General features: G+C 45.2%; 2 protein-coding genes across 3 annotated transcripts in view; one reads left to right on the forward strand and one right to left on the reverse strand.

Annotated features, from left to right (window-relative positions):
• LOC139571631 (ubiquitin thioesterase ZRANB1-like) overlaps positions 1 to 1,128 on the reverse strand; it is a 60,169-nt gene extending 59,041 nt beyond the window's left edge. Inside the window, exon 1 of the mRNA XM_071394683.1 lies at positions 168 to 1,128. Within this exon, the coding sequence (XP_071250784.1) occupies positions 168 to 1,128 (961 nt within the window). The remainder of the gene's footprint in view (positions 1 to 167) is intronic.
• LOC139571632 (4-hydroxyphenylpyruvate dioxygenase-like protein) lies at positions 988 to 21,965 on the forward strand. Of its 2 annotated transcripts, XM_071394685.1 has the most exons (6): positions 988 to 1,217; positions 13,476 to 14,340; positions 14,748 to 14,914; positions 16,304 to 16,455; positions 17,421 to 17,557; positions 21,548 to 21,965. In XM_071394685.1, the coding sequence occupies exons 2-6, from the start codon at positions 13,619 to 13,621 to the stop codon at positions 21,831 to 21,833; spliced, it is 1,464 nt and encodes a 487-aa protein (XP_071250786.1). In that variant the 5' UTR covers positions 988 to 1,217; positions 13,476 to 13,618; the 3' UTR covers positions 21,834 to 21,965. The 2 variants fall into 2 exon arrangements, with proteins under 2 accessions (XP_071250786.1, XP_071250785.1); XM_071394684.1 differs by lacking the exon at positions 988 to 1,217 and having other exon boundaries at positions 13,376 to 14,340.
• Positions 21,966 to 25,344: the final 3,379 nt, after the last annotated feature.

A 25,344-nucleotide genomic window follows, 5' to 3' on the forward strand; every position in this document is an offset into this window, starting at 1 on the left:
CCAGGGTGAACTACTGCAGCGTGGCCAGTTAGTGACAACCAGGGTGAACTCAGGAACTAGAGTGTTCCATTCATTTTCACCTGATCTTGTGTCTGTGTAATGTCCATTCAGACAGGACTTTATGTACAGTAACACTAACTTACATCCTATAATAACCACTCACTCACCTGCACAAGCATTAAGGAACAGCCAGTCAGTTTTCCTCATCCTGTTCTTAATCTGTTTGGTCTTCTTGAAATCAATGTTCTCTGGATGGTGATGCTGCTCCTCTCCGCTGCCCATCGCCCCGTCCGCCAGCTCAATCCTCTGGAAGTCCATCTTTACCTCCGCCTCCCTCTTAGAGGTGGGTGGAGAGGTCATCCTCAGTCCCGGTCCCTGTCTCCCGCTCAGCCCCTTACTGCTCACCCCACTCCCTCTCCACCTGGCCCCGTCTCTGTCCTGTTCATTGATGATTGAGGATGTGGAGGAGGGAGCCTCCTCGGACTGCCCAGCCAGCTCTATAGGAATAGCCTCCCGGTTGTTAGGTTGAGGCTGGGGGTGGTCGCAGACAATGCACTTCCGGGTCTTGGGATAGTTCTGGTAAGTACAGGCAGTGCAAGTCCAGTGCTGCCCGCTGCTACTGCCACCACCTCCACCCCGGGTGTTGAGTCTGTTGAGTCTGTTCCGGTCGTTGTACTCCTCTGTACAAGGGTCCATATGGGGAGGGGCTGGGCGGTAGCCCACGTTGGTGCCTGATGTCTGGGGGGCCTCCGTGGGGCTGCAAGGGGTCCTTTGGTTGCGCTGACACAGACACTGGGTACAACGGATGGCACGAGGCCAGTTCAGGTAGGTGCACATGTGACAGGACCACTTGGAGCTATTCTCAGCCATGCTGGGGGGCTTGACACGGGGCCTGGCACTGGAGTCTGGGTAGATTAGGAGGCTACCGCAGCTTCCCTCGGGGCTTGGAGGGTCCCGCCAGCCACAACCAGGCTCTGTACTAAGACTGCTGGGGCTGCTATTGTAGGTCTCCTTGGTGATTATGGGACTGCTGGGACACTGTGCACGACACATGGTGCACTTAACAGCGGACGGCCAGTTCTCATAGGTGCAGTAGTCGCAGGCCCACTTCACTCCCACCTCTGTCATCACGGATGAGGCTGAAAGAAAACGGTTCTGTTCCCGTTACCAAGGGGATCAGTATGGCACTGGCTGCGGAGACATAAATGCACAGAAATGTAAGGGCTACTTTAGCAAAATTGTTTCCTTATATAAAAATAAAAAAATGGGTAGATACATAACAAATATGGATAGGGTAAACCTTTAGCTGAACAGACAACAAGATAATAATAACAAGTGTTTGGAAAGACGACACATTTATCTGTATTTCATTCCGGGGTTTTTTAAGCTTACCGAGGACATTTTCATGTTCCGTACACTCCCAACTCAGGAAATACTAGCTAGCTAGTAGCGAAGGGGCCCACCACAGAGTTCAGTACCTTGAGTAAACATTGTACTTTGGCAAGCAACTCAACACCACCCCCCCCCCCAAGCCAGCGTTCATTGACGTTAGCTAGCGCGAAATGCTAACTAGTTCGCTTTTGTTACGGAGGCACCACCTGTCGGGGTTTGAAACGGACAGCCATGTTTTTTTACCGTCTGTGTCGGGGTGAAATATTGAAATAACCTCCCCCCAACGTCCCGTTTTTAAAAGGATATTATTCGAAGTTAACTAACTAGTTAGCTACGCTTGCTAGTTAGCGAACGGTTAGCTTGCTAGCTAGCTTTGCCTGTTTGCCAATCTATCAACTATTAATATTAGCTAACGTTAGCTACTAGCTAGCTAATCCTATTATACTCAATAATGAAGAACATTGTCTTTGTCATCGATCAATAGAGTATTGTCAGTAGCTACTAAAACTATAGCTACCTACCTAATTACCGAACTAACTCATTGATGAATCGTATCTTTCCCTGTGTACTTTTCCTCCTTGGTCCAGAACCATAACAAACCTAAATCGCTCAGTCCTGCCTCCTCTTCGTTCTACCGAGCCGTTCTAGTCCGTTCTTCCAGTTGATTGCGTTACCCTTTTCTCTCACATGTTTTTATTTTCCCACTGTAAACTCTTATGAAAAAAAAAAGGGATTGTGTTATAGTGTAAAGCTCCCTTCCGTTTCGCTCTTTATATCATGTTGTCAATACCCCGGACTCCATGGTTAGTGGGGATGAATCGTTCGCGAACAACAACGATCGGCTCTTTTTTTGAACGGATCTTTTTTGATGAACGTTGGGAACCGAATTGAATTTGTGAAAGAGCGGTTCATTTGGCTCTCTCATTTGCTTACTGTTACGACTGTTTTGGGGGGGTTTAGCTCCAGACGATTTAACTGCAGATAAATTATACAAAAAAAGTATCTGAAGTTAGTAATTCCTCACCGAAAGAACAATCGTTTGGGAGGATACTCATTCTGTTCCACACTAGACGCGTTTTTTTGCAGTGATTTTAATTTGTTTCTCCATTTCTTTTGCAGGCCATCTAATCATTGCTCTGGATAAGAGCGTCTGCTAAATGACTTAAATGTAAATGTAAATGTGGTCAGGTGAAATGTATTTGAAGTCATATCTCACGATCTGACATGACGTCTGGCAACTTTTTAGGCTTTACATTAGAGATTTGTAATTTTTTTCACTGTTTTATGTAGCTTAATTTTTAAGCACTAGGCCTACTGAACGAAGTGCCGTTTATGAGCTAAATGAACGGTTATTTTAGGTGAACGTAGCCAAATGAACCGGATCTCCGAAAAGACCCTAGGTAATATCTCAATTGCAATTCCTTTGGAGAGTCTCAATCGCATTCTCCTTGTAATCCTCTCTCTCCTCGCCTCCTTCTCAAAACCCATTGGAGGACAAGGTCAGAGGGGCGGGACCTCTGGTTTTGTCATCCAATGGGTTTCGAGAAGGGGGTGAGAAGTGACGGTCCCGTGTGCAGTTGGCAGAGCATGGCGCTTGAAACGCCAGGGTTGTGGGTTCAATTCCCGCGGGGCCTAGTACGAAAAAATAATGAAATGTATGCACTCACTACTGTAAGTCGCTCTGGCTAAGAGCCTCTGCTAACTGACGTAAATGTAAACATGTAGAAGAGAGATGACGCGAAGATCAAGCAATTGAGGTACTCCCCTTGCGTCATTTCTCATCGCCTCCGCAAAAACCATTGGATGAGAAGCTCAGAGGTCTCCTCTCCAAATGCCTAGCCATAAAAAAAAATCGCCAGTGTTTTTATTGGCGGCGACGAAGATAGAGGGGAAAGACATTTTAATCTGACGGAAGGAGTAGTACCACAGATACTTTGGTAGGACATATATATTTTGAGTATGTTATTCACCTTTCCCCCAGTCCCCATTCTGCGTTAAAGTGTTTCAGTTTTCACCCCACCCAGTAGGTGGGGGCAATACACCTTTTTTGGTTGTAGTCAGACAGAGATAAAGAAGAAGATTGAGGGGGGAAATGCAAAGATGATATATTATATTGATAAGATAGTTAAGTGACCGCTCTAACGATGGAAATACATGTCCTCAAAGAAGGAAGGCAGGCCGTAGGCGAGATCAGGTGGGACGATTTTAGCCAATGAGAGGGCCGATACGCAAAGGTGTGTAAAGTAATTAAGTAGGAATTCTTTAAAGTAGTACTTAAGTATTTTTTGGGGTGTATCTGTAATTTACTTTACTATTTATGTTTTTGACAACTTTTACTTTTACTCCACTACATTCCTAAAGAAAATAATGTACTTTTTACTCCAGACATTTTCCCTGACACTTAAAAGTACATTTCGAATGTTCAGGCAGGACAGCAATATGGTCCAATTCACACACCTATCAGTGTAACATTGTCATCCCTACAGCCTCTGATCTGGCAGACTCACTAAATATAAATACTGCATTAGTAAATTATGTTTGAAGTGTCTGTCTGTCTAGTTTGCTTAATATCAGGAATTTGATGTATAGCATTTACATTTACTTTGTAATTTTAAACAAGTATAGACTACTTTTTCCACCGCTGTACTTAAGTACATTTAAAACCAGATACTTTTTTTTAGACTTTTACTCAAGTAGTATTTTACTGGGTGACTTTCACTTTTACTTGAGTCATTTTTTATTAAGGTATCTTTACTTTTACTCAAGTACGGCAGTTGGGTACTTTTTCCACCAAATCAAATCAAGTTTATTTTATATAGCCCTTCGTACATCAGCTAATATCTCGAAGTGCTGTACAGAAACCCAGCCTAAAACCCCAAACAGCAAGCAATGCAGGTGTAGAAGCACGGTGGCTGGGAAAAACTCCCTAGAAAGGCCAAAACCTAGGAAGAAACCTAGAGAGGAACCAGGCTATGAGGGGTGGCCAGTCCTCTTCTGGCTGTGCCGGGTGGAGATTATAACAGAACATGGCCAAGATGTTCAAAATGTTCATAAATGACCAGCATTGTCAAATAATAATCAGGAATAAATGTCAGTTGGCTTTTCATAGCCGATCATTAAGAGTTGAAAACAGCAGGTCTGGGACAGGTAGCACGTCCGGTGGACAGGTCAGGGTTCCATAACCGCAGGCAGAACAGTTGAAACTGGAACAGCAGCAAGGCCAGGTGGACTGGGGACAGCAAGGAGTCATCATGCCCGGTCGTCCTGACGCATGGTCCTAGGGCTCAGGTCCTCCGAGAGAGAGAAAGAAAGAGAGAAGGAGAGAATTAGAGAGAGCATACTTAAATTCACACAGGACACTGGATAGGACAGGAGAAGTACTCCAGATATAACCAACTGACCCTAGCCCCCCGACACATAAACTACTGCAGCATAAATACTGGAGGCTGAGACAGGAGGGGTCAGGAGACACTGTGGCCCCATCCGATGATACCCCCGGACAGGGCCAAACAGGAAGGATATAACCCCACCCACTTTGCCAAAGCACAGCCGCACCACTAGAGGGATAACTTCAACCACCAACTTACAATCCTGAGACAAGGCCGAGTATAGCCCACAAAGAACTCCACCACAGCACAAACCAAGGGGGATACGTGTGTGAACGACAGTCACAACTAAGGCCTTTTATCAATTAGATCTGCTCACCTCTTGCAGGATACACCTCGATGAAAGGTGGCTACCGAGAAGGGGAGGACAATTTTCCATTTGCCTACGAATTTACACACTCCTCGACCACTCAAACACTTATCGGTGTCAGGGTCACAGAGGAGAGGAGGACGGAGGACGGTCTTTTGCCCAAACTAGAAAACCCCTAAGTTGTTTTTTCTCAAAGTTGCCATAATGTCACGTGCCATCTAAACATTACAAAACTTCTATTAAATAAAATAATCCTCATGTAATTCAACACTTTCTTATAAGACCTCCATATAAAAAAGGGCGTAACTGGCACGGGCAGACAAATCTTCTCGCTTCGCCACTTGCTCTCTGGAAAATGTCAATTTTCTTGCAAGTTAAAGTTTTTCTAAAAGAGCCACTGTGACACTTCAAAATGCTCACCTGTTTAGCTAAAAATATATATATATATATATATAACAGTACCAGTCAAAAGTTTAGACACACCTACTCATTCAAAGGTTTTTCTATATTTTTACTATTTTCTACATTGTAGAATAATAGTGAAGACATCAAAACTATGAAATAACACATATGGAATCATTTAGTAACCCCAAAAAAAGTGTTAATCAAGTCAAAATATATTTTATATTTGAGATTCTTCAAAGTAGCCACCCTTTGCCTTGATGACAGCTTTGCACACTCTTGGCATTCTCTTAACCAACTTCAGGAGGTAGTCACCTGGAATGCATTTCAATTAACAGGTGTGCCTTGTTAAAAGTTAATATGTGGAATTTCTTTCCTTAATGCGTTTGAGCCAATCAGTTGTTGTGACAAGGTAGGGATGGTAAACAGAAGATAGCCCTATTTGGTAAAAGATCAAGTCCATTTTATAGCAAGAACTCCTCAAATAAGCAAAGAGAAATGACAGTCCATCATTACTTTAAGACATGAAGTTCAGACAATCCGGAAAATGTCAAGAACTTGGAAAGTTTCTTCAAGTGCAGTCGCAAAAACCATCAAGCGTTATGAAGAAACTGGCTCTCATGAAGACCGCCACAGGAAAGGAAGACCCAGAGTTACCTCTGCTGTGGAGGATAAGTTCATTAGTTACCAGCCTCAGAAATTGCAGCCCAAATAAATGCTTCACAGAGTTCAAGTAACAGACATCTCAACATCAACTGTTCAGAGGAGACTGCGTGAATCAGGCCTTCATGGTCCAATTGCTGCTAAGAAACCACTACTAAAGCACACCAATAATAAGAAGAGACTTGCTTGGGCCAAGAAACATGAGAAATGGACATTAGAACGGTGGAAATCTGCCTTTTGGTCTGATGAGTCCAAATTTGAGATTTTTGGTTCCAACCGCTGTGTCTTTGTGAGACGCAGAATAGGTGAACGGATTATCTCCGCATGTGTGGTTCCCACCGTGAAGCATGGAGGAAGAGGTGTTATGATTTGGGGGTGCTTTGCTGGTGACACTGTCTGTGATTTATTTAGAATTCAAGGCACACTTAACCAGCCTGGCTACCACAGCATTCTGCAGCGATACGCCATCCCATCTGGTTTGCACTGTTTTGCATGTTATTTTGGCATTTATACGTGTCACGTTTGCAAACAATGTCCCCCAAAAAATATTATTGAGTTAATAAAGCCGCATACGAACATGGTCTCTTTTTTGCTTTCTTAAGTAAGGCAGCTCCAAAATACAGGTGTATCAGCCTAGCTCAGTGCTTTCTGTGGTGGTGGGGCAGCGGGCGGAAAATACAGAGCGTAGGGGTTGGTAATGTTCTCTAGTTGCGCCGTGATTGGCCCAGTGTTCTGTCACTCATGGGGACACTACGTCACTGCCAAATCTAAGGGTAGAGCATGAACATTCAAGCCCCTTGGGTGCTGCTATAGATTTACATTAGAAGTGCCCATCCAAGAAGGCTCAAGGTCATTGGCCACAGATAAAATGACGTCAAATGACGTTATATCTACCGTAGCTTTGATTGGACTGATGGCATGTTAAAATCCCCAATGCATCTGCCATACACCATGCTGGATCTAGAGTAATGTACCTGAAGTAGAACTGCACTTTCTAGAAAACCGAACTCTGAATTTTGTCCAAGGAAGTACATACGTCTCAACAGATCTCATATAGTGAGTGTCTTGGCCTTCTCTGCTCCTTTTGCAGTATGTCATTCTCTGTCAGTATTTACATGAGACATGTTGAAGCCCTGTGTTTGAAGGATCCTGATGGAGGCGGTACACTGTAGGTGTGATGGAGGCGTTACACTGTGGCGTGACGCTGTAGGTGTGATGGAGGCGTGACGCTGTAGGTGTGATGGAGGCGTTACGCTGTAGGTGTGATCGAGGCGTGACGCTGTAGGTGTGATGGAGGCGTGACGCTGTAGGTGTGATGGAGGCGTTACGCTGTAGGTGTGATGGAGGGGTGAGGCTGTAGGTGTGATGGAGGCGTTACGCTGTAGGTGTGATGGAGGCGTTACGCTGTAGGTGTGATCGAGGCGTGACGCTGTAGGTGTGATGGAGGCGTGAGGCTGTAGGTGTGATGGAGGCGGGACACTGTAGGTGTGATGGAGGTGTTATACTGTAGGTGTGATCGAGGCGGTACACTGTAGGTGTGATGGAGGCGTTACGCTGTAGGTGTGATGGAGGCGGTACACTGTAGGTGTGATGGAGGCGTTATGCTGTAGGTGTGATGGAGGTGTTACGCTGTAGGTGTGATGGAGGCGGTACACTGTAGGTGTGATGGAGGCGTTATGCTGTAGGTGTGATGGAGGTGTTACGCTGTAGGTGTGATGGAGGCGTTACACTGTAGGTGTGATGGAGGTGTTACACTGTAGGTGTGATGGAGGTGTTACACTGTAGGTGTGATGGAGGGGTGAGGCTGTAGGTGTGATGGAGGCGGTACACTGTAGGTGTGATGGAGGCGTTATACTGTAGGTGTGATGGAGGTGTTACACTGTAGGTGTGATGGAGGCGTGAGGCTGTAGGTGTGATGGAGGCGTTACGCTGTAGGTGTGATGGAGGCGGTACACTGTAGGTGTGATGGAGGTGTTACACTGTAGGTGTGATGGAGGGGTTACACTGTATGTGTGATGGAGGCGTTACACTGTAGGTGTGATGGAGGTGTTACACTGTAGGTGTGATGGAGGCGGTACACTGTAGGTGTGATGGAGGCGTTACCCTGTAGGTGTGATGGAGGCGTGAGGCTGTAGGTGTGATGGAGGCGTTACGCTGTAGGTGTGATGGAGGCTTTACGCTGTAGGTGTGATGGAGGCGTGAGGCTGTAGGTGTGATGGAGGCGTTACGCTGTAGGTGTGATGGAGGCGTGAGGCTGTAGGTGTGATGGAGGCGGTACACTGTAGGTGTGATCGAGGCGTTACGTCGTCGGTGTGATTTGAGGCATAAGTTGCAAGCTTCTGCTAAATGGTATATATTATTAAATATTCTGAACGGTCAGACCGCTTGACAAGGTCGGTGTGCCTCCTTTGTTTAATTTTCATTAGAGAAAATCATTTTAATTTGCATCCCTCAGGATCTCTATGGCCAATAGGGTCCAGCTGAGACGTCATCTCTCAGAGCAGTCATCCCTCAGGATCTCTATGGCCAATAGCGTCCAGCTGAGACATCATCTCTCAGAGCAGTCATCCCTCAGGATCTCTATGGCCAATAGGATCCAGCTGAGACATCATCTCTCAGAGCAGTCATCCCTCAGGATCTCTATGGCCAATAGGGTCCAGCTGAGACATCATCTCTCAGAGCAGTCATCCCTCAGGATCTCTATGGCCAATAGGGTCCAGCTGAGACATCATCTCTCAGAGCAGTCATCCCTCAGGATCTCTATGGCCAATAGGGTCCAGCTGAGACATCATCTCTCAGAGCAGTCATCCCTCAGGATCTCTATGGCCAATAGGGTCCATCTGAGACATCATCTCTCAGAGCAGTCATCCCTCAGGATCTCTATGGCCAATAGGGTCCAGCTGAGACATCATCTCTCAGAGCAGTCATCCCTCAGGATCTCTATGGCCAATAGGGTCCAGCTGAGACATACATCATCTCTCAGAGCAGTCATCCCTCAGGATCTCTATGGCCAATAGGATCCTGCTGAGACATCATCTCTCAGAGCAGTCATCCCTCAGGATCTCTATGGCCAATAGGGTCCAGCTGAGACGTCATCTCTCAGAGCAGTCATCCCTCAGGATCTCTATGGCCAATAGGATCCAGCTGAGACATCATCTCTCAGAGCAGTCATCCCTCAGGATCTCTATGGCCAATAGGATCCAGCTGAGACATCATCTCTCAGAGCAGTCATCCCTCAGGATCTCTATGGCCAATAGGATCCAGCTGAGACATCATTTACATTTTTACATTTTTAGTCATTTAGCAGATGCTCTTATCCAGAGCGACTTACAGTAGAGTGCATACATTTTTATTACATTTTTACATACGACATCGTCTCTCTGAGCAGTCATCTCTATGCTGCCCCCTGCTGATAGGTCATCTCAGTGCATCTATGAGGAGAAGTGGGGGTTTCGAAAGGTGCCACTCAAGGCTTTTGGGTTATAGCACATTATTCATGGTCTGAAGAAATGACAGTAAGGAATTTCAGTTAAGACCAAAAAATGTCTTCCCTCACTGTGAGCTGTGTTTGAACTTTACCTACAGGTAGCCACGCATGTAACGTCACGTTTTCCAGAAATCTAAATGCTAGCTAACGTTAGCTACCGTAACTTATTTATTTTTTTAAAATGCATACATTTTACAATGTATTGTTTATTATTGAATTATTGAATATTATATGGTTCCTTTCAAAACCCCCACTTCTCCTCATAGATGCACTGAGAGATGACCTATCAGCAGGGGCAGCATAGAGACCCTGAGAGACGACTGCTCTGAGCAGGGACGGACTGGGAATTAAAAATGGCCCTGTCTGTGTTTAAGACACTTTAGAGACATGTTGTACAGTTTATATTGTTTTACCCTAATTCTGACTAAAACTACACACCTCATTAATTATACTTTTACTGACTAAACCTAAACAAACCCATCAGATAATAAATGTACGATTCTAATCAATTTCATACAGTTATAAGGTTTCAGAGTGGGAATTATTTCATCATTATTTTTCAACATTTAAATTACTTTAACACTGCCCCAGTAGAAGCCTCATCTTGTGCCATGGTTTTTCTTCAAGACCTTTTTTCATTGGCCGAGTGGTCTCTAACTCCAGCTCTGTTTCCTCATCCCGTTGCCGCAACTTCCTGTTGGCCCACTGAACAAATGTGTCTGCAGCCACCTTGACTTTTTTCAAAAATAATCTCTTGGCGTTCCTTTCAGCTGCTCCTCTGTAGACACAACCACACGCAGACAGAATGTCCATTACACTTGTTTAAAAAAAAAAATTTTTTTAGAGAGACTAGTGTGAGGTGACCTGAAATATTCTGAGGAATATCTGAGCTGTGAGTATTGTTTCCTACTTCAGCGACTCCTCATTGTGTCCTCATGCCTTGACCCCGGTGTAACGGCTTTCGTTGGTGGAAGGAGAGGAGGACCAAAATGCAGCGTGATACGTATCCATAATATCGTTTAATCGAGAATTAATACAAAATACAAAAAGAACAAGAGAATAAATGAAAACCGACACAGTCCCCCTGTATGGTGCAAACACTGAAACGGAAAACAACTACCCACAACCCCTAGTGGGAAAGCAGGCTACCTAAGTATGATTCTCAATCAGAGACAACGATCGACACCTGCCTCTGATTGAGAACCATACCAGGCCAAACACATAGAAATATAACATACAGAACAAAACATAGAATAACAACATATAGAATGCCCACCCCAACTCACGCCCTGATCAAACTAAAATACAGACATAAAAAAGGAACTAAGGTCAGAACGTGACACCCCGGTGCAGTAGTGTCGATGTGAGAAGGACATCAACACACAGAGGAGCCTCATCTGGATTTACAAAAAGAAGCTCCAAAGACCTTCTTTAAAGGCTCTGTCTTTAGCCCATCAGCGAGTCTCTCCGATTGGATAAAGACCTTCTTTAAAGGCTCTGTCTTTAGCCCACCAGCGAGTCTCTCCGATTGGAGAAAGACCTTCTTTAAAGACTCTGTCTTTAGCCCACCAGCGAGTCTCTCCGATTGGATAAAGACCTTCTTTAAAGGCTCTGTCTTTAGCCCACCAGCGAGTCTCTCCGATTGGATAAAGACCTTCTTTAAAGGCTCTGTCTTTAGCCCATCAGCGAGTCTCTCCGATTGGATAAAGACCTTCTTTAAAGGCTCTGTCTTTAGCCCACCAGCGAGTCTCTCCGATTGGAGAAAGACCTTCTTTAAAGGCTCTGTCTTTAGCCCATCAGCGAGTCTCTCCGATTGGATAAAGACCTTTAAAGACTCTGTCTTTAGCCCATCAGCGAGTCTCTCCGATTGGATAAAGACCTTCTTTAAAGGCTCTGTCTTTAGCCCATCAGCGAGTCTCTCCGATTGGAGAAAGACCTACTTTAAAGGCTCTGTCTTTAGCCCATCAGCGAGTCTCTCCGATTGGAGAAAGACCTTTAAAGACTCTGTCTTTAGCCCACCAGCGAGTCTCTCCGATTGGATAAAGACCTTCTTTAAAGGCTCTGTCTTTAGCCCACCAGCGAGTCTCTCCGATTGGAGAAAGACGTATGTGTCTTTGGGTCCTTGCTCTCCTTCTCCCAAATGTTCATCCTCTGGTAGGATTCACAGAAGAACACAGCCATGTTGTTATTAATGAGAGAAAGGAAAAAAAAGTGACCCACTTGCCAAGACACTCTGTTGTGTCTGCCAAAACAAGGTTAAAAAATGTGTGCATGCAATGGATTGGTGGACTTTGCAGAGAGCAGGGGAGAGAAGTCTTTATACTGGCCTTGCATACTGGAGGCTCCATCAGTGGAATTGCCAATGCACTTGCTAATGTCAAGCTTCATGTCTTTCAGCACTTCACTCAGTACCTGGACAAAAGGTATTGTCCAGTGGACGCCTCGCATTTCACGAAAAATGACATTGACGAGCGCTTGTTTCAACAAAAGGCACCCGATATCGCTAAATAGCCAGCTAGACAAACCCAAACGCTGCTTATCTTCTCCCTATTGCCTTCTGTCTTACCGCTTCAGCTGCAAAACCTTTAACTAACAGTTGAACTGGTATCGCTGGGCTGCTCTCTCTCCTCTCTGCTCTCTCTCTTCTCTGCTCTCTCTCTTCTCTGCTCTCTCTCCTCTCTGCTCTCTCTCTTCTCTGCTCTCTCTCCTCTCTCTTCTCTGCTCTCTGCTCTCTCTGCTCTCTCTCCTCTCTTCTCTGCTCTCTCTCCTCTCTGCTCTCTCTCTTCTCTGCTCTCTGCTCTCTCTCCTCTCTGCTCTCTCTCTTCTCTGCTCTCTCTCCTCTCTGCTCTCTCTGCTCTCTGCTGTCAGTGCCTTCAGGCTCACTAGGCTGAGATGATTGACTGGTAACGGTGCCAAATAAATAATTCGTTATTTTTTTAAATGTGGTTGCATCAGCCTCAAAGGAACTTCAACTTCTTCTCTCTCCGCTTATCAGCACCTGTTGTGGAAATATTTGATCAATCATATTTCACAAATACCTGCGCATGTGCGTTCGCTCAAATAGACTTTTATGAACAATATAACAAAAGTCGAGCTGATTTATGGACCTCCCTTTCCAGTCTTGGCACACACGTTCTATACATTATTCCTCCTTACGTCACACTCATAGTAACTCCTCTTAATGTCTCATCCCCTCTGGCATTTAGCCACCGTTATTGTATTGCCTTGCACTAAGTTTAGTTTCATATTAGGACATGGAACCAGTAGAGCCACAGAAATAGACCTGTACTCGCCTTGAGCCAGGTTCATGCATGTAGGACCATAGTAACACTCCTTGGCATTTTACAGCAATAACCATACATGTCATCCTGCTAACTCCTCTGAAAGGGACACCCATGTTCTGGAAAAGACCCAAGAGGTGTAACCATAGCAACAGTACATCGTTGGCCACAACACAGTCACAGGAATAACCAGTAATGTCTACACCCCAGACAGGTACATGTCTAATGGTGTCTAATGGCACAGAGCACATATATCGAATGACACAGAGCACATATTATAGAGTGCACTAGTTTTGCTGGCTCCTTCTGAAATAAATAATTGCCACATATGGTACTGAAAAATTCACAATACAACACCTTTTAAGTTTTTTCTCTTTTTGTTTCATCCATCTTGCTCCACTCCACTATTTATCCAAATGTCTCCACTTAAACAGAGATGGGAAAGGGGCGGGGCCCAGGTAGAGTTAGAATGGACTCGTCAGTTCGACACACAGTACTTGGTTATGTTTTATTTAAGCCTGGGGTTATTTATATTTTGTATTGTATCGGCCCAGATTGTCAAGCAGCCCACCGGGAAAACTCCAGATGGCAAGTCCGTTATTGGCTCTGAGAGAAGATGTCGCAACTGGACCCTATATAAAGTATGTTTCTTGTCGGTGACACACACACACACACACCAACTTGACGTCATAACAAAATGGCAGCCTACTTGAGCCGGTTGCACCACATTTCACTCCATGTTACAAACGTGGATAAAATAGCGTATGAACTTGTTAATAAATTTAAGTTTAATTTATTTGTTGCGAGGCTGACGGAGAAGTCTAAACAGTTGGCTTTCAGAAAAGGAGCGGCAGTTTTCGTCGTCAATGAAAGACCAAACGAGTCCCCTCTTGAATTGAACGGAGTAACGCTATCGAGCAAGAGAGGGATTTCTCCTTCAGAATCGGAACCGGGATGGACTAACAACATTCAAACGGGGAAAAAGAACGACAAGGATCCGAATTGTCTTTACGATGTCCACCCACACTATTCCGTCGATACCGCGTCTAACGTCTGTTTCGAAGTAGAAGATGTGGAAAGGTCATTCAAGTCCCTTCACAACATTGGCTGCGAATTCCTGGTGCCGCCGACGGAGGTGTGTGACGACAACGGGCATGTCACCTATTCAGTCGTCAAATCAATCATGGGAAATGTGAACCACACGCTCATTGACACGAGTAAATATAAGGGCAGCTTCTTACCCGGGTTTCAGGAGGTTGAAAACGTAACGAAAAACGGCACACTCGTGGCTAAGAGTAGAGAGACTTGTCCAATCACTCATTTTGATCACATCACCTATGCTTGTTCGAGACGGTGGACACCGCAAGTGATGAGGTGGTATGAGCGTCACTTTGGCTTCCAGAGATTCTTCATTGACAGGTTAAATGGCTTTTTTTTTTTTTTTTTTAATGGTTCTGGAATTTTAAAATAAATAGTTGTTAGATAATTATTGATCATGCATCTCAATACAAACGGATGCAGTGAATGTGATATGAATGTTGATATGAATGTGTGAAACATTTTTGGTTTGGGTTGGACACCAGATCTGTTAGTGCTGTCATGCCACTCCGTGTCATAAGCCAAACATATGACAACGAGTGGAATGATGGCACAAACCGGGATTGGTACCCAGGCTACGCTATAAGGATAAACCATATAATTAGGCATTTTAATTCTAATTAAATAGGATGTCTATGGGATCAACAATGATGACAAATAGATACTCTTTCTGTTTACAAATGTCCCACCTGGGACAATAAATAAATGGATTCTGTTTCCCTGAGCAGTAATGAGGATGTGGATGAGGGCTATGTTCTGAACAAGGAGGGGATCGGACTGCGTCTCACAGCCATGGAGTACTGGAAATGCAGCGAAATAGGAATCACGCTTCCCTTCACAGATGACAAACAACCCGACTGCAAGTTTGTCATCGCAGAGTCGCTGCCCGAACAAGGTCATTACATTCGAAGGGTTATACTGCTCATTTCTTCATATTGTTTTTTTCCCCACAGTTCCTCGAAATCCTCTCTTCGCCTCTTTCTCACCTGTTTTGGAAGAGAAGGTTAAAGGTCCCTCATCTTTTAACAGGATTTGAGGAGGATAGGAGTAGAGGTTGACACGGGAATGAAAAGTCAGTCCTGTCAAATTGTTTCTCCCCCTTTACTGCCCTGAACCGGCAACAGGTCTATAACCCCAGAACTTTCCTGTCCCATCCTGATAAAAGTCCGTCCCGTCCCGTGCGCAGAAATATGTAGGCTATTGTGTTTGTTTAGGAAGTATTACAAAATAATGTAATATTGCGACTGTGATATGTGTTTGTATTGTCTAATTTTAGTTAAATGTTCTGACTGTAGGCCTAAATCTCTCTGGATGAGAATGTATTCTAAATGACCTGAATAGATGAAGGCTGGAGGATGAGGACAGCGCCCCCTGCAGGATGGTCTGCTCACTAGTGTAAATCTGTAGCCTACATCTGAGCACTGCGCACATATTAACAGTTACAACGTCAACCTAAAGAAAGTTTAAAAAATACACCTGAGCCGGAAGTACAGCACAAGTCAACCTATTTTTATTTCACTCTTCACCTCAAATGTCACGGGTTTTAGGTAAATACTCAAACAATTGGGCTTGATGGTAAAGTGTCTAGGAGGAGAGCAGCTATGCCGCTTCATGCCGCTTGTCCCGCGCCGCGGTTGGTGGACTATTTCATTGAAACGCAGCATTAGTTTGTTTACAAGCCGTGTACTCGGGTTTCTTCGTTGTCAAAGACAACTCCATCAAATGTATCTTAAACGTCGCTCTTTCCTTGGCTGTAATGTTAGTGATGGGACCTTGGCTGCAACAAGACATTGTAATTCCTCCATTGGATTACTTCATCATTTAGCCTGCTAATGTCGGTTAGCATCTGAGGTAACCTAATGACTGGCTACAACTAGAGTGAGGCGGGAGAGTGAGCCGAGGGGGAAATTACCATATTTAAATAAATAATAATAATTACTCAAATTGCTAAACTGTTGTTGTTTTTGAAGAAATTCTCCACACTTGACATATTTCTGCGCCAAAAACTCAGTTTTTAACTATTAGTATAGACTGTTGATCCCGAAATGGACTCTAGAACTTCACTCCCATTCCTGCCAGAATCCGGTGGGACCGGCAACATCCTGCGGGAGTCCTGTTCCAACCTCTAATTAGGAGAGATGATGTGAGGAATAGATGGATTGAGAGAAAGAGGCTTATGCATTTACCCAATTTCACCAATTTTTCATTCTAATGAATTACCACCTGCCGAGACCTGAATCTTGTCTATCTCTGTCTTGTGTGCCTGAATGGGTGTCTGTTTCAGGCAGGAACCAGGTGGACACCTTCCTGGAGCAGCACGGAGGCCCAGGGATCCAGCACATTGGATTGTACACACAGGACATAGTGTCCACAGCACAGACCATGGGCCAGGCAGGAGTCCACTTCTTCTCTCCTCCACCTGCCTACTACACGGAGGTTTGTCTCACTCAGTCACCATAGCACTCAACGGCTCATCCCCAAATGGAACCCTTAGAGGATTTGATTGGTGTAACTTCCACTTAGCCTATCAGAGAGCAGGGTGGAGCTACTACTATTTTGATTGCAGCTAATAATTATAAATCATTTATTGAAATTTTATAGCACTTTTCATAATAATCTAAAGTCTCTCACTCATGTCCGTCCCCCTCGCACTCATGTCCGTCCGTCTCTCACTCATGTCCGTCCGTCTCTCACTCACTCATGTCCCTCTCTAACTTGTGACTGAAACAGGTGTGTGAGATGCCCCAATGCATTGTGGTTCCAGTACATGTATCATTCAAAGGAACCCAAACAGTCCTCTGTAGCTCTACGTGCATCTACAGGAAGTTGTTTTCTGGAAGTAGGAAGTTGTAGCGTCATTGAACACTACAGGAAGTTGTTTTCTGGAAGTAGGAAGTTGTAGCGTGAATGAACACTACAGGAAGTTGTTTTCTGGAAGTTGTAGCGTGATTGAACACTACAGGAAGTTGTTTTCTGGACGTAGGAAGTTGTAGCGTGATTGAACACTATTAGTGTTGTTGGTTGATTTCCTCTCGACTACGTTGAGGACGTAGATCTTGATAGGTGTTTAACATGTCAGCTAACCACATCGTATGACGTAGCCATCTGACGCCCGTGGCACGCAACCATTGGTTAATGAAACGCCTGCGCATCTAGTCAGGCAGGAAGTCGAGCGTAATGTCTACTACCACTGTGCTCGTTGACCCCTGTGGCAGGAAGTCAAGCGTTATGTCTACTACCAATGTGCTCTTTGACCCCTGTGTCTGTCCTGTGGCAGGAAGTCAAGCGGTATATCTACTACCACTGTGCTCTTTGACCCCTGTGTCTGTCCTGTGGCAGGAAGTCAAGCGGTATATCTACTACCACTGTGCTCGTTGACCCCTGTGTCTGTCCTGTGGCAGGTGGGTAAGCAGCAGGAGATGGAGGACGCAGGTTACGACCCCCAGATGCTGTCTCAGCACGGCATCCTCCTGGACACAGACCTGCGCCAGGCCCAGACTGACTCCTCCTGTCAGACTACGGACACAAAGAAGAAAAGGTACCAGATTCATTAACCTGTAGGTATCAAATGCTAGTGTTCCTCAAAGACTGTCATGGGTTTTCAATATAGTACTTTATTTCATCTCTGATGAGACCGCAGTATGTCTACTGCTCTGCTTCATCACAACACAGAGTGTAGAGGCCCGGGGTCGGTGGGAGCGTGGAGGCCCCGGGGTCGGTGGGAGCGTAGGGGTCGGTGGGAGCGTAGAGGCCCCGGGGTCGGTGGGAGCGTAGAGGCCCCGGGGTCGGTGGGAGCGTAGAGGCCCCGGGGTCGGTGGGAGCGTAGAGGCCCCGGGGTCGGTGGGAGCGTAGAGGCCCCGGGGTCGGTGGGAGCGTAGAGGCCCCGGGGTCGGTGGGAGCGTAGAGGCCCCGGGGTCGGTGGGAGCGTAGAGGCCCCGGGGTCGGTGGGAGCGTAGAGGCTGTCGTGGAGAATCTCAGAAATATAACACTCTCACAAGAACTTGTGAATTCAATATGGACTTTAATGCAAAGTAGCAAAACTGAGCCCTTCCGTGAAAGGACCCTATAACAGAGCCGAGCCCCTCCATGGAAGGACCCTATAACAGAGCTGAGCCCCTCCATGGAGGACCCTATAACAGAGCTGAGCCCCTCCATGGAAGGACCCTATAACAGAGCTGAGCCCCTCCATGGAGGACCCTATAACAGAGCCCCTCCATGGAGGACCCTATAACAGAGCTGAGCCCCTCCATGGAGGACCCTATAACAGAGCTGAGCCCCTCCATGGAAGGACCCTATAACAGAGCTGAGCCCCTCCATGGAAGGACCCTATAACAGAGCTGAGCCCCTCCATGGAGGGACCCTATAACAGAGCTGAGCGCCTCCGTGGAAGGACCCTATAACAGAGCTGAGCCCCTCCGTGGAAGGACCCTATAACAGAGCTGAGCCCCTCCATGGAAGGACCCTATAACAGAGCTGAGCCCCTCCATGGAGGGACCCTATAACAGAGCTGAGCGCCTCCGTGGAAGGACCCTATAACAGAGCTGAGCCCCTCCGTGGAAGGACCCTATAACAGAGCTGAGCCCCTCCGTGGAAGGACCCTATAACAGAGCTGAGCCCCTCCATGGAAGGACCCTATAACAGAGCTGAGCCCCTCCATGGAGGACCCTATAACAGAGCCCCTCCATGGAGGACCCTATAACAGAGCTGAGCCCCTCCATGGAAGGACCCTATAACAGAGCTGAGCCCCTCCGTGGAAAGAGACTCAATTCTCATATTACAGAGTCCTGACTTTATAGGACTTCTGTCTTTGCATAACGTATAGAGTCCCCTCCCTCTATATGAAAATAGCTTCTCTTGACCTTTCTCCATTATTTTCATTTCATCTCAGAGCTTGCTTGTTCACGCCCACTAACGCTCATATCTGCTTTAGGTTATAATGATGACAGGACCCTTTTCACGTCCTAAAAATAATGCATGTATTGCATGCTTATGTTTCACGTGTTAGTCAACAGTTATGTTGCTTCCATCCTTCTCCCTGTATCCTTCTGACCATAATACGTCCAGCTGTCATAAATGTACGTGTGGTCTTGGTCAATGTACTCTATCAGAAATAGAGTATAGCCTGGGTGTCATATGGCCTGGGTGTCATCTTCTCTTTATGTGCATGTCCTTGCTACTTCAGCCTGGCAATTTACATTTAATGCTTCGCTCCAACAAGGCCCGGGGTCGGTGGGAGGGTAGAGGCCCCGGGGTCGGTGGGAGGGTAGAGGCCCCGGGGTCGGCGGGAGGGTGGAGGCCCCGGGGTCGGCGGGAGGGTGGAGGCCCCGGGGTCGGCGGGAGGGTGGAGGCCCCGGGGTCGGCGGGAGGGTGGAGGCCCGGGGTCGGCCGGCGCGTGGAGGCCGGTCATTAGTCTCAACTACACCAACGTCTTCTAATAGTGATCAGAAACCACCTTCAAGGAAGTGAGACACCAGCGTCCTTTTTATGGCTGATGTCGAGGCTACCCACTATATCTAACCGATGTTTTCCTCTCTTCTCATTCCCTCTAAACAGGTACAGTTGAAGTCGGAAGTTTACATACACTTAGGTTGGAGTCATTAAAACTAGTTTTTCAGCCACTCCACACATTTCTTGTTAACAAACTATAGTTTTGGCAAGTCGGTTAGGACATCTACTTTGTGCATGACAGAAGTCATTTTCCCAACTATTGTTTACAGACAGATTATTTCACTGTATCACAATTCCAGTGGGTCAGAAGTTTACATACACCAAGTTGACTGCCTTTAAACAGCTTGGAAAATAACAGAAAATGGTGTCATAGGCTAATTTACATAATTTGAGTCAATTGGAGGTGTACCTGTGGATGTATTTCAAGGCCTACCTTCAAACTCAGTGCCTCTTTGTGTGACATCATGGGAAAATTTAAGAAATCAGCCAAGACCTTAGAAAAATAATTGTAGACCACAAGTCTAGCTCATCCTTGGGAGCAATTTCCAAATTCCTGAAGGTACCACGTTCATCTGTACAAACAATGGTACTCAAGTATAAAGACCATGGGACCAGGCAGCCGTCATACCGCTCAGGAAGGAGACGCGTTCTGTCTCCTAGAGATGAACGTGCTTTGGTGCGAAAAGTGCAAATCAATCCCAGAACAACAGCAAAGGACCTTGTGAAGATGCTGGAGGAAACGGGTACGAAAGTATCTATATCCACAGTAAAACGAGTCCTATATCGACATAACCTGAAAGGCCGCTCAGCAAGGAAGAAGCCACTGCTCCAAAACCGCCATAAAAAATTCAAACTACGGTTTCAAACTGCACATGGGGACAAAGATGGTACTTTTTGGAGAAATGTCCTCTGGTCTAATGAAACAAAAATAAAACTGTTTGGCCATAATGACCATCGGTTTGGAGGAAAAAGGGTGATGCTTGCAAGACGAAGAACACCATCCCAACCGTGAAGCACGGGGGTGGCAGCATCATGTTGTGGGGGTGCTTTGCTTCAGGAGGGACTGGTGCACTTCACAAAATAGATGGCTTCATGAGGATGGAAAAATATGTGGATATATTGAAGCAACATCTCACGACATCAGTCAGGAAGGTAAAGCTTGGTCGCAAATGGGTCTTCCAAGTGGACAATGACCCCAAGCATACTTCCAAAGTTGTGGCAAAATGGCTAAAGGACAACTAAGTCAAGGTATTGGAGTGGCCACCACAAAGCCCTGACCTCAATCCTATAGGTAATTTGTGGGCAGAGCTGAAAAAGCGTGTGCGAGCAAGGAGGCCTACAAACCTGACTCAGACCAGCTCTGTCAGGAGGAATGGACCAAAATTCACCCAAATTATTGTGGGAAGCTTGTGGAAGGCTACCCGAAACGTTTGACCCAAGTTAAACAATTTAAAGGCAATGCTACCAAATACTAATTGAGTGTATGTAAACTTCTGACCCAATGGGAATGTGATGAAAGATATAAAAGCTGAAATAAATCATTCTCTCTACTATTATTCTGACATTTCACATTCTTAAAATAAAGCAGTGATCCTAACTAACCTAAGATAGGGAATTTTTACCAGGATTAAATGTCAGGAATTGTGAAACTGAGTTTAAATGTATTTGGCTAAGGGGTATGTAAACTTCAGACTTCAACTGTACCTGTTTAGAGGGAATGAGAAGAGAGGAAAACATAGGTTAGATATAGTGGGTAGCCTCGACATCAGCCATAAAAAGGACGCTGGTGTCTCACTTCCTTGAAGGTGGTTTCTGATCACTATTAGAAGACGTTGGTGTAGTTGAGACTAATGACCGGCCTATTCCCTCTAAACAGATACCTGCTCCAGGTGTTCACCAAGCCCATCTTCTCATTCCCTCTAAACAGATACCTGCTCCAGGTGTTCACCAAGCCCATCTTCTCATTCCCTCTAAACAGATACCTGCTCCAGGTGTTCACCAAACCCATCTTCTCATTCCCTCTAAACAGATACCTGCTCCAGGTGTTCACCAAGTCCATCTTCTCATTTCCTCTAAACAGATACCTGCTCCAGGTGTTCACCAAGCCCATCTTCTCAGAGGACACTTTCTTCCTGGAGCTAATAGAGAGGAGAGGTGCGTCGGGGTTCGGAGAGGGGAACATCCAAGCCCTGTGGAGGTGTGTCCAGGCATACATGGACACAGAGAGGGCAGAGACTGAGGCACAAGGAGAGAACACATCTCAACCACAGAACGTAACCCCAGAACCGAAGCACGGCCACAATAACAAACCTTTCACAGCAGAACACTGCAGAACTCCTTCCTCCGCTGCTCTTTCGTCTCTGTGAGGCTACAATACACTGAGTTTCCCGGGGAAGCTGTGAAGCGCCGGGGAAGCATGATTTGAAGGATTGTGTTTATGAGTCTGTTATTAAATGTGTATATTTAATGCTTTTCATTAAATCATGTATGACTACAAATTTTTCTTTATTTATCTTTGGTTTTTCTTTATTTATACTATTTTCTACATTGTAGAATAATAGTGAAGACATCAAAACTATAAAATAACACATATGGAATCATGTAGTAAAAAAAAAAAAAAAAGGGTTTAAAAACAACATGAAAAAATATTTTTGATTCTTCAAAGTAGCTTCCATTTTGCTTTAACAGCTTTTTCACTCAACCAGCTTCATGAGGGAAGCTTCTCCAATAGTCTTGAAGGAGGTCTTTGGTGGTGGAAAACCAGCAAGTTGCTGCTCCCTTCTCATTTCACCTCTTAGCTGCTGTCGTTGCAATGCCTCAGTGAACTTCCAAACGGTGGGGTGGGTTATAGGGCTGTTACGGTGACCAAATGACCTCTACGTCCCAAGTTACACGTTACACGTGACCGTTTAGCTGATGGTCATTAGTAGCCTACCAAACTTGCTAACTGTCTGGTACTCAGCACTCTATTGTCTGTCTAATCTCTCTGACATCAATGCAAAATGTGGTGGAAAATCTAATCAAATACTTCATGAGAGTTCATGTTGTGTAACATTTCAATTGCGTGAGAACAGAGTGATGGCCTCTACTAAAAAGAGGAGGATCCCATCAGCTTTCTATAGGCTAGGCCTACTATATTTATTTCTCAACTTTCCTAATATTCAGCACATTGCTTCTCTTTATAACAGGAGTATTGCCTACCTGGCTGGCATGAAAATGAACCACGGGAAAAGCGTCCTCCATTCGATATTTAAGTGCATAGATGACATGTATTTTTCCCCTTGCCCCTGTCCCTGTTTTGAGGCAGGTGAATGATAATGGGCCATTCTAAATCAAAACTAATTCCACATGGTCATGGCTCACATCAACACCATCATGCCGGAAACCCTAGACCCACTCCAATTCACAACAAGTCCACAGATGACGCAATCTCAATCGCACTCCACACTGCCCTTTCCCACCTGGACTAAAGGAACACCTATGTGAGAATGCTGTTCATTGACTACAGCTCAGCGTTCAACACCATAGTACCCACAAAGCTCATCACTAAGCTAAGGTCCCTGGGACTAAACACCTCCCTCTATAACTGGATCCCGGACTTCCTCACGGGCCACCCCCAGGTGGTAAGTTTATGCAACAACACATCTGCCAGTCCCATCCTAGTCCCATCCTGTACTCCCTGTTCACCCACGACTGCGTTGCCAAGCACGACTCCAACACCATCATTAAGTTAGCTGACGACACAAGTGGTAGGCCTAATCCCTCACAATGATGAGACAGCCTATAGGGAGGAGGTCAGAGACCTGGGAGTGTGGTGCCAGGACAACAACCTCTCCCTCAACGTGAGCAAGACAAAGATCGTGGACTACAGGAAAAGGAGGGCCGAACAGGCCCCCATTAACAATGACGGGTCTGTAGTGGAGCGGGTCGAGAGCTTCAAGTTCCTTGGTGTCCACATCACCAACAAACTATCATGGTCCAAACACACCAAGGCAGTCATGAAGAGGGCACGACAACACCTTTCCCCCTCAGGAGACTGAAAAAAATTGGCATGGGTCCCCAGATCCTCAAAAAGTTCTACAGCTGCACCATCGATAGCATCCTGACTGGTTGCATCACCGCCTGGTATGGCAACTGCTCGGCATAAATGTAGATAAAATGTAGCATAGTTTTGTTTGATTAAAATCTATTTTTATGTTCAAATGTAGGAACTGGGGTCTACAGTTTGACTCCACTGCTGTCTCTGGCTCCCCACCCAACACCCGGCCATCTAGATGTGTGAAAGTTAGTGTATAAGCTAATGATCCATCATGTACGACAATCCTGGGAGTGTGTAAACATATATTTTTTTATTACCATAACATTTTGTATGTTCTCTGTAATGTACTTGAAAATGTATCAATTGACCAATTCGGCACATTTGGGTTAACTTCTGGCAGACTAATTCTTCACTGGATCAGTCTGAAACTTTGCGCACACACTGCTGCCATCTGGTGGCCAAAATCTAAATTACACCTAGACTCCAATCTGAAGGTATGGCCTTTCTCTTGCATTTCAAAGATGATGAGGGAAAAAAATAGAAAACGCATGTTTTTTGGTTTGTATTATTTTTTACCAGATCTAATAATATTCTCTTACATTCATTTCACATTTCCACCAACTTCAAAGGGTTTCCTTTGAAATGGTATCAAGAATATGCATATCCTTGCTTCAGGTCCTGAGCTACAGGCAGTTAGATATGGGTATGTCATTTTAGGTGAAAACTGAAAATAAGGGTACGATCCTTGGGTAAGCTACAGCAGTTGTATTCGGCACATGTGACAAATACAATTTGATTTTGAGGGCAGACACAACAGGGACAGAGCACTCCTAACGTTACAATGCAAATTAGTCAACATTAACTACCTGCAAAGCCTTTTAACTTAAACAAAATATTCCACTATCATTTTATCTAGTTACCCAGAGTCCGATGAACTCATGGATTCCATTTTTATGTCTTTACATGCAGATGAAGGAAGTTACAGGTCGTTTTTCGCTCCAATGTTCACAAGCCTTACAGCAATGACTGGAAGTCTACCGGTACAGAGAAGACAGAGACACAACAAGGACAGGGACAGAGCACTCCTAACGTTACTAGCCAAACTAGTCAACATTAACAATCAAACAATTTATAAAACACATATTTACACTTTGTGACCAGTTGTAATTTTCAATAAATACAATACAACACAATACCATAAATAAATAATTTATCATCTATAATTTATAAATGTGTTTTTATAAATTGTGCTTTATAAATTCAATGTCATTTCACTGGATCTCAATGTACACTGAACTAAAATGTAAACACAACATGTAAAGTGTTGGTCCCATGTTTCATGAGCTGAAATAAAATATCCCTGAAATGTTCCAATGGTCCATCCACCTGACAGTTGTGGAATATCAATAAGCTGATTAAACAGCATGATCATTACACAGGTGCACCTTGTGCTGGGGACAATAAATGTGCCGTTTTGTCACACAACACAATGCCACAGATGTCTCAATTCTTGAGGGAGCGCGCAATTGGCATGTTGACTGCAGGAATGTCCACCAGAGCTGTTGCCAGAGATTTTAATGTTAATTTCTCTACCATAAACCGCCTCCAACCTCGTTTTAGGGAATTTGGCAGTACGTCCAACAGGCCAATCAACCGCAAACCACGTGTATGGCGTTGTGTTGCTGATGTTAACGTTGTGAACAGAGTGCCCCATGGTGGTGGTGGGGTTATGGTATGGGCAGGCATAAACTACGGACAACAAACACAATTGCATTTTATCGATGGTAATTTGAATGCACAGAGATACCGTGACGAGATCCTGAGGTCCATTGTCGTGC

The sequence above is a fragment of the Salvelinus alpinus genome, chromosome 3 (assembly GCF_045679555.1).
Source record: "Salvelinus alpinus chromosome 3, SLU_Salpinus.1, whole genome shotgun sequence".
In the NCBI taxonomy this organism is placed as follows: domain Eukaryota; kingdom Metazoa; phylum Chordata; class Actinopteri; order Salmoniformes; family Salmonidae; genus Salvelinus; species Salvelinus alpinus.

Coding starts and splice junctions, on each gene's coding strand:
- LOC139571632 (XM_071394685.1), top strand. CDS start 13,619: ATGGCAGCCTACTTGAGCCGGTTGCACCACATTTCACTCCATGTTACA. Junction 16,456..17,420: donor CACCTGCCTACTACACGGAG/GTTTGTCTCACT, acceptor GTCCTGTGGCAG/GTGGGTAAGCAGCAGGAGAT. Junction 17,558..21,547: donor ACGGACACAAAGAAGAAAAG/GTACCAGATTCA, acceptor TCCTCTAAACAG/ATACCTGCTCCAGGTGTTCA.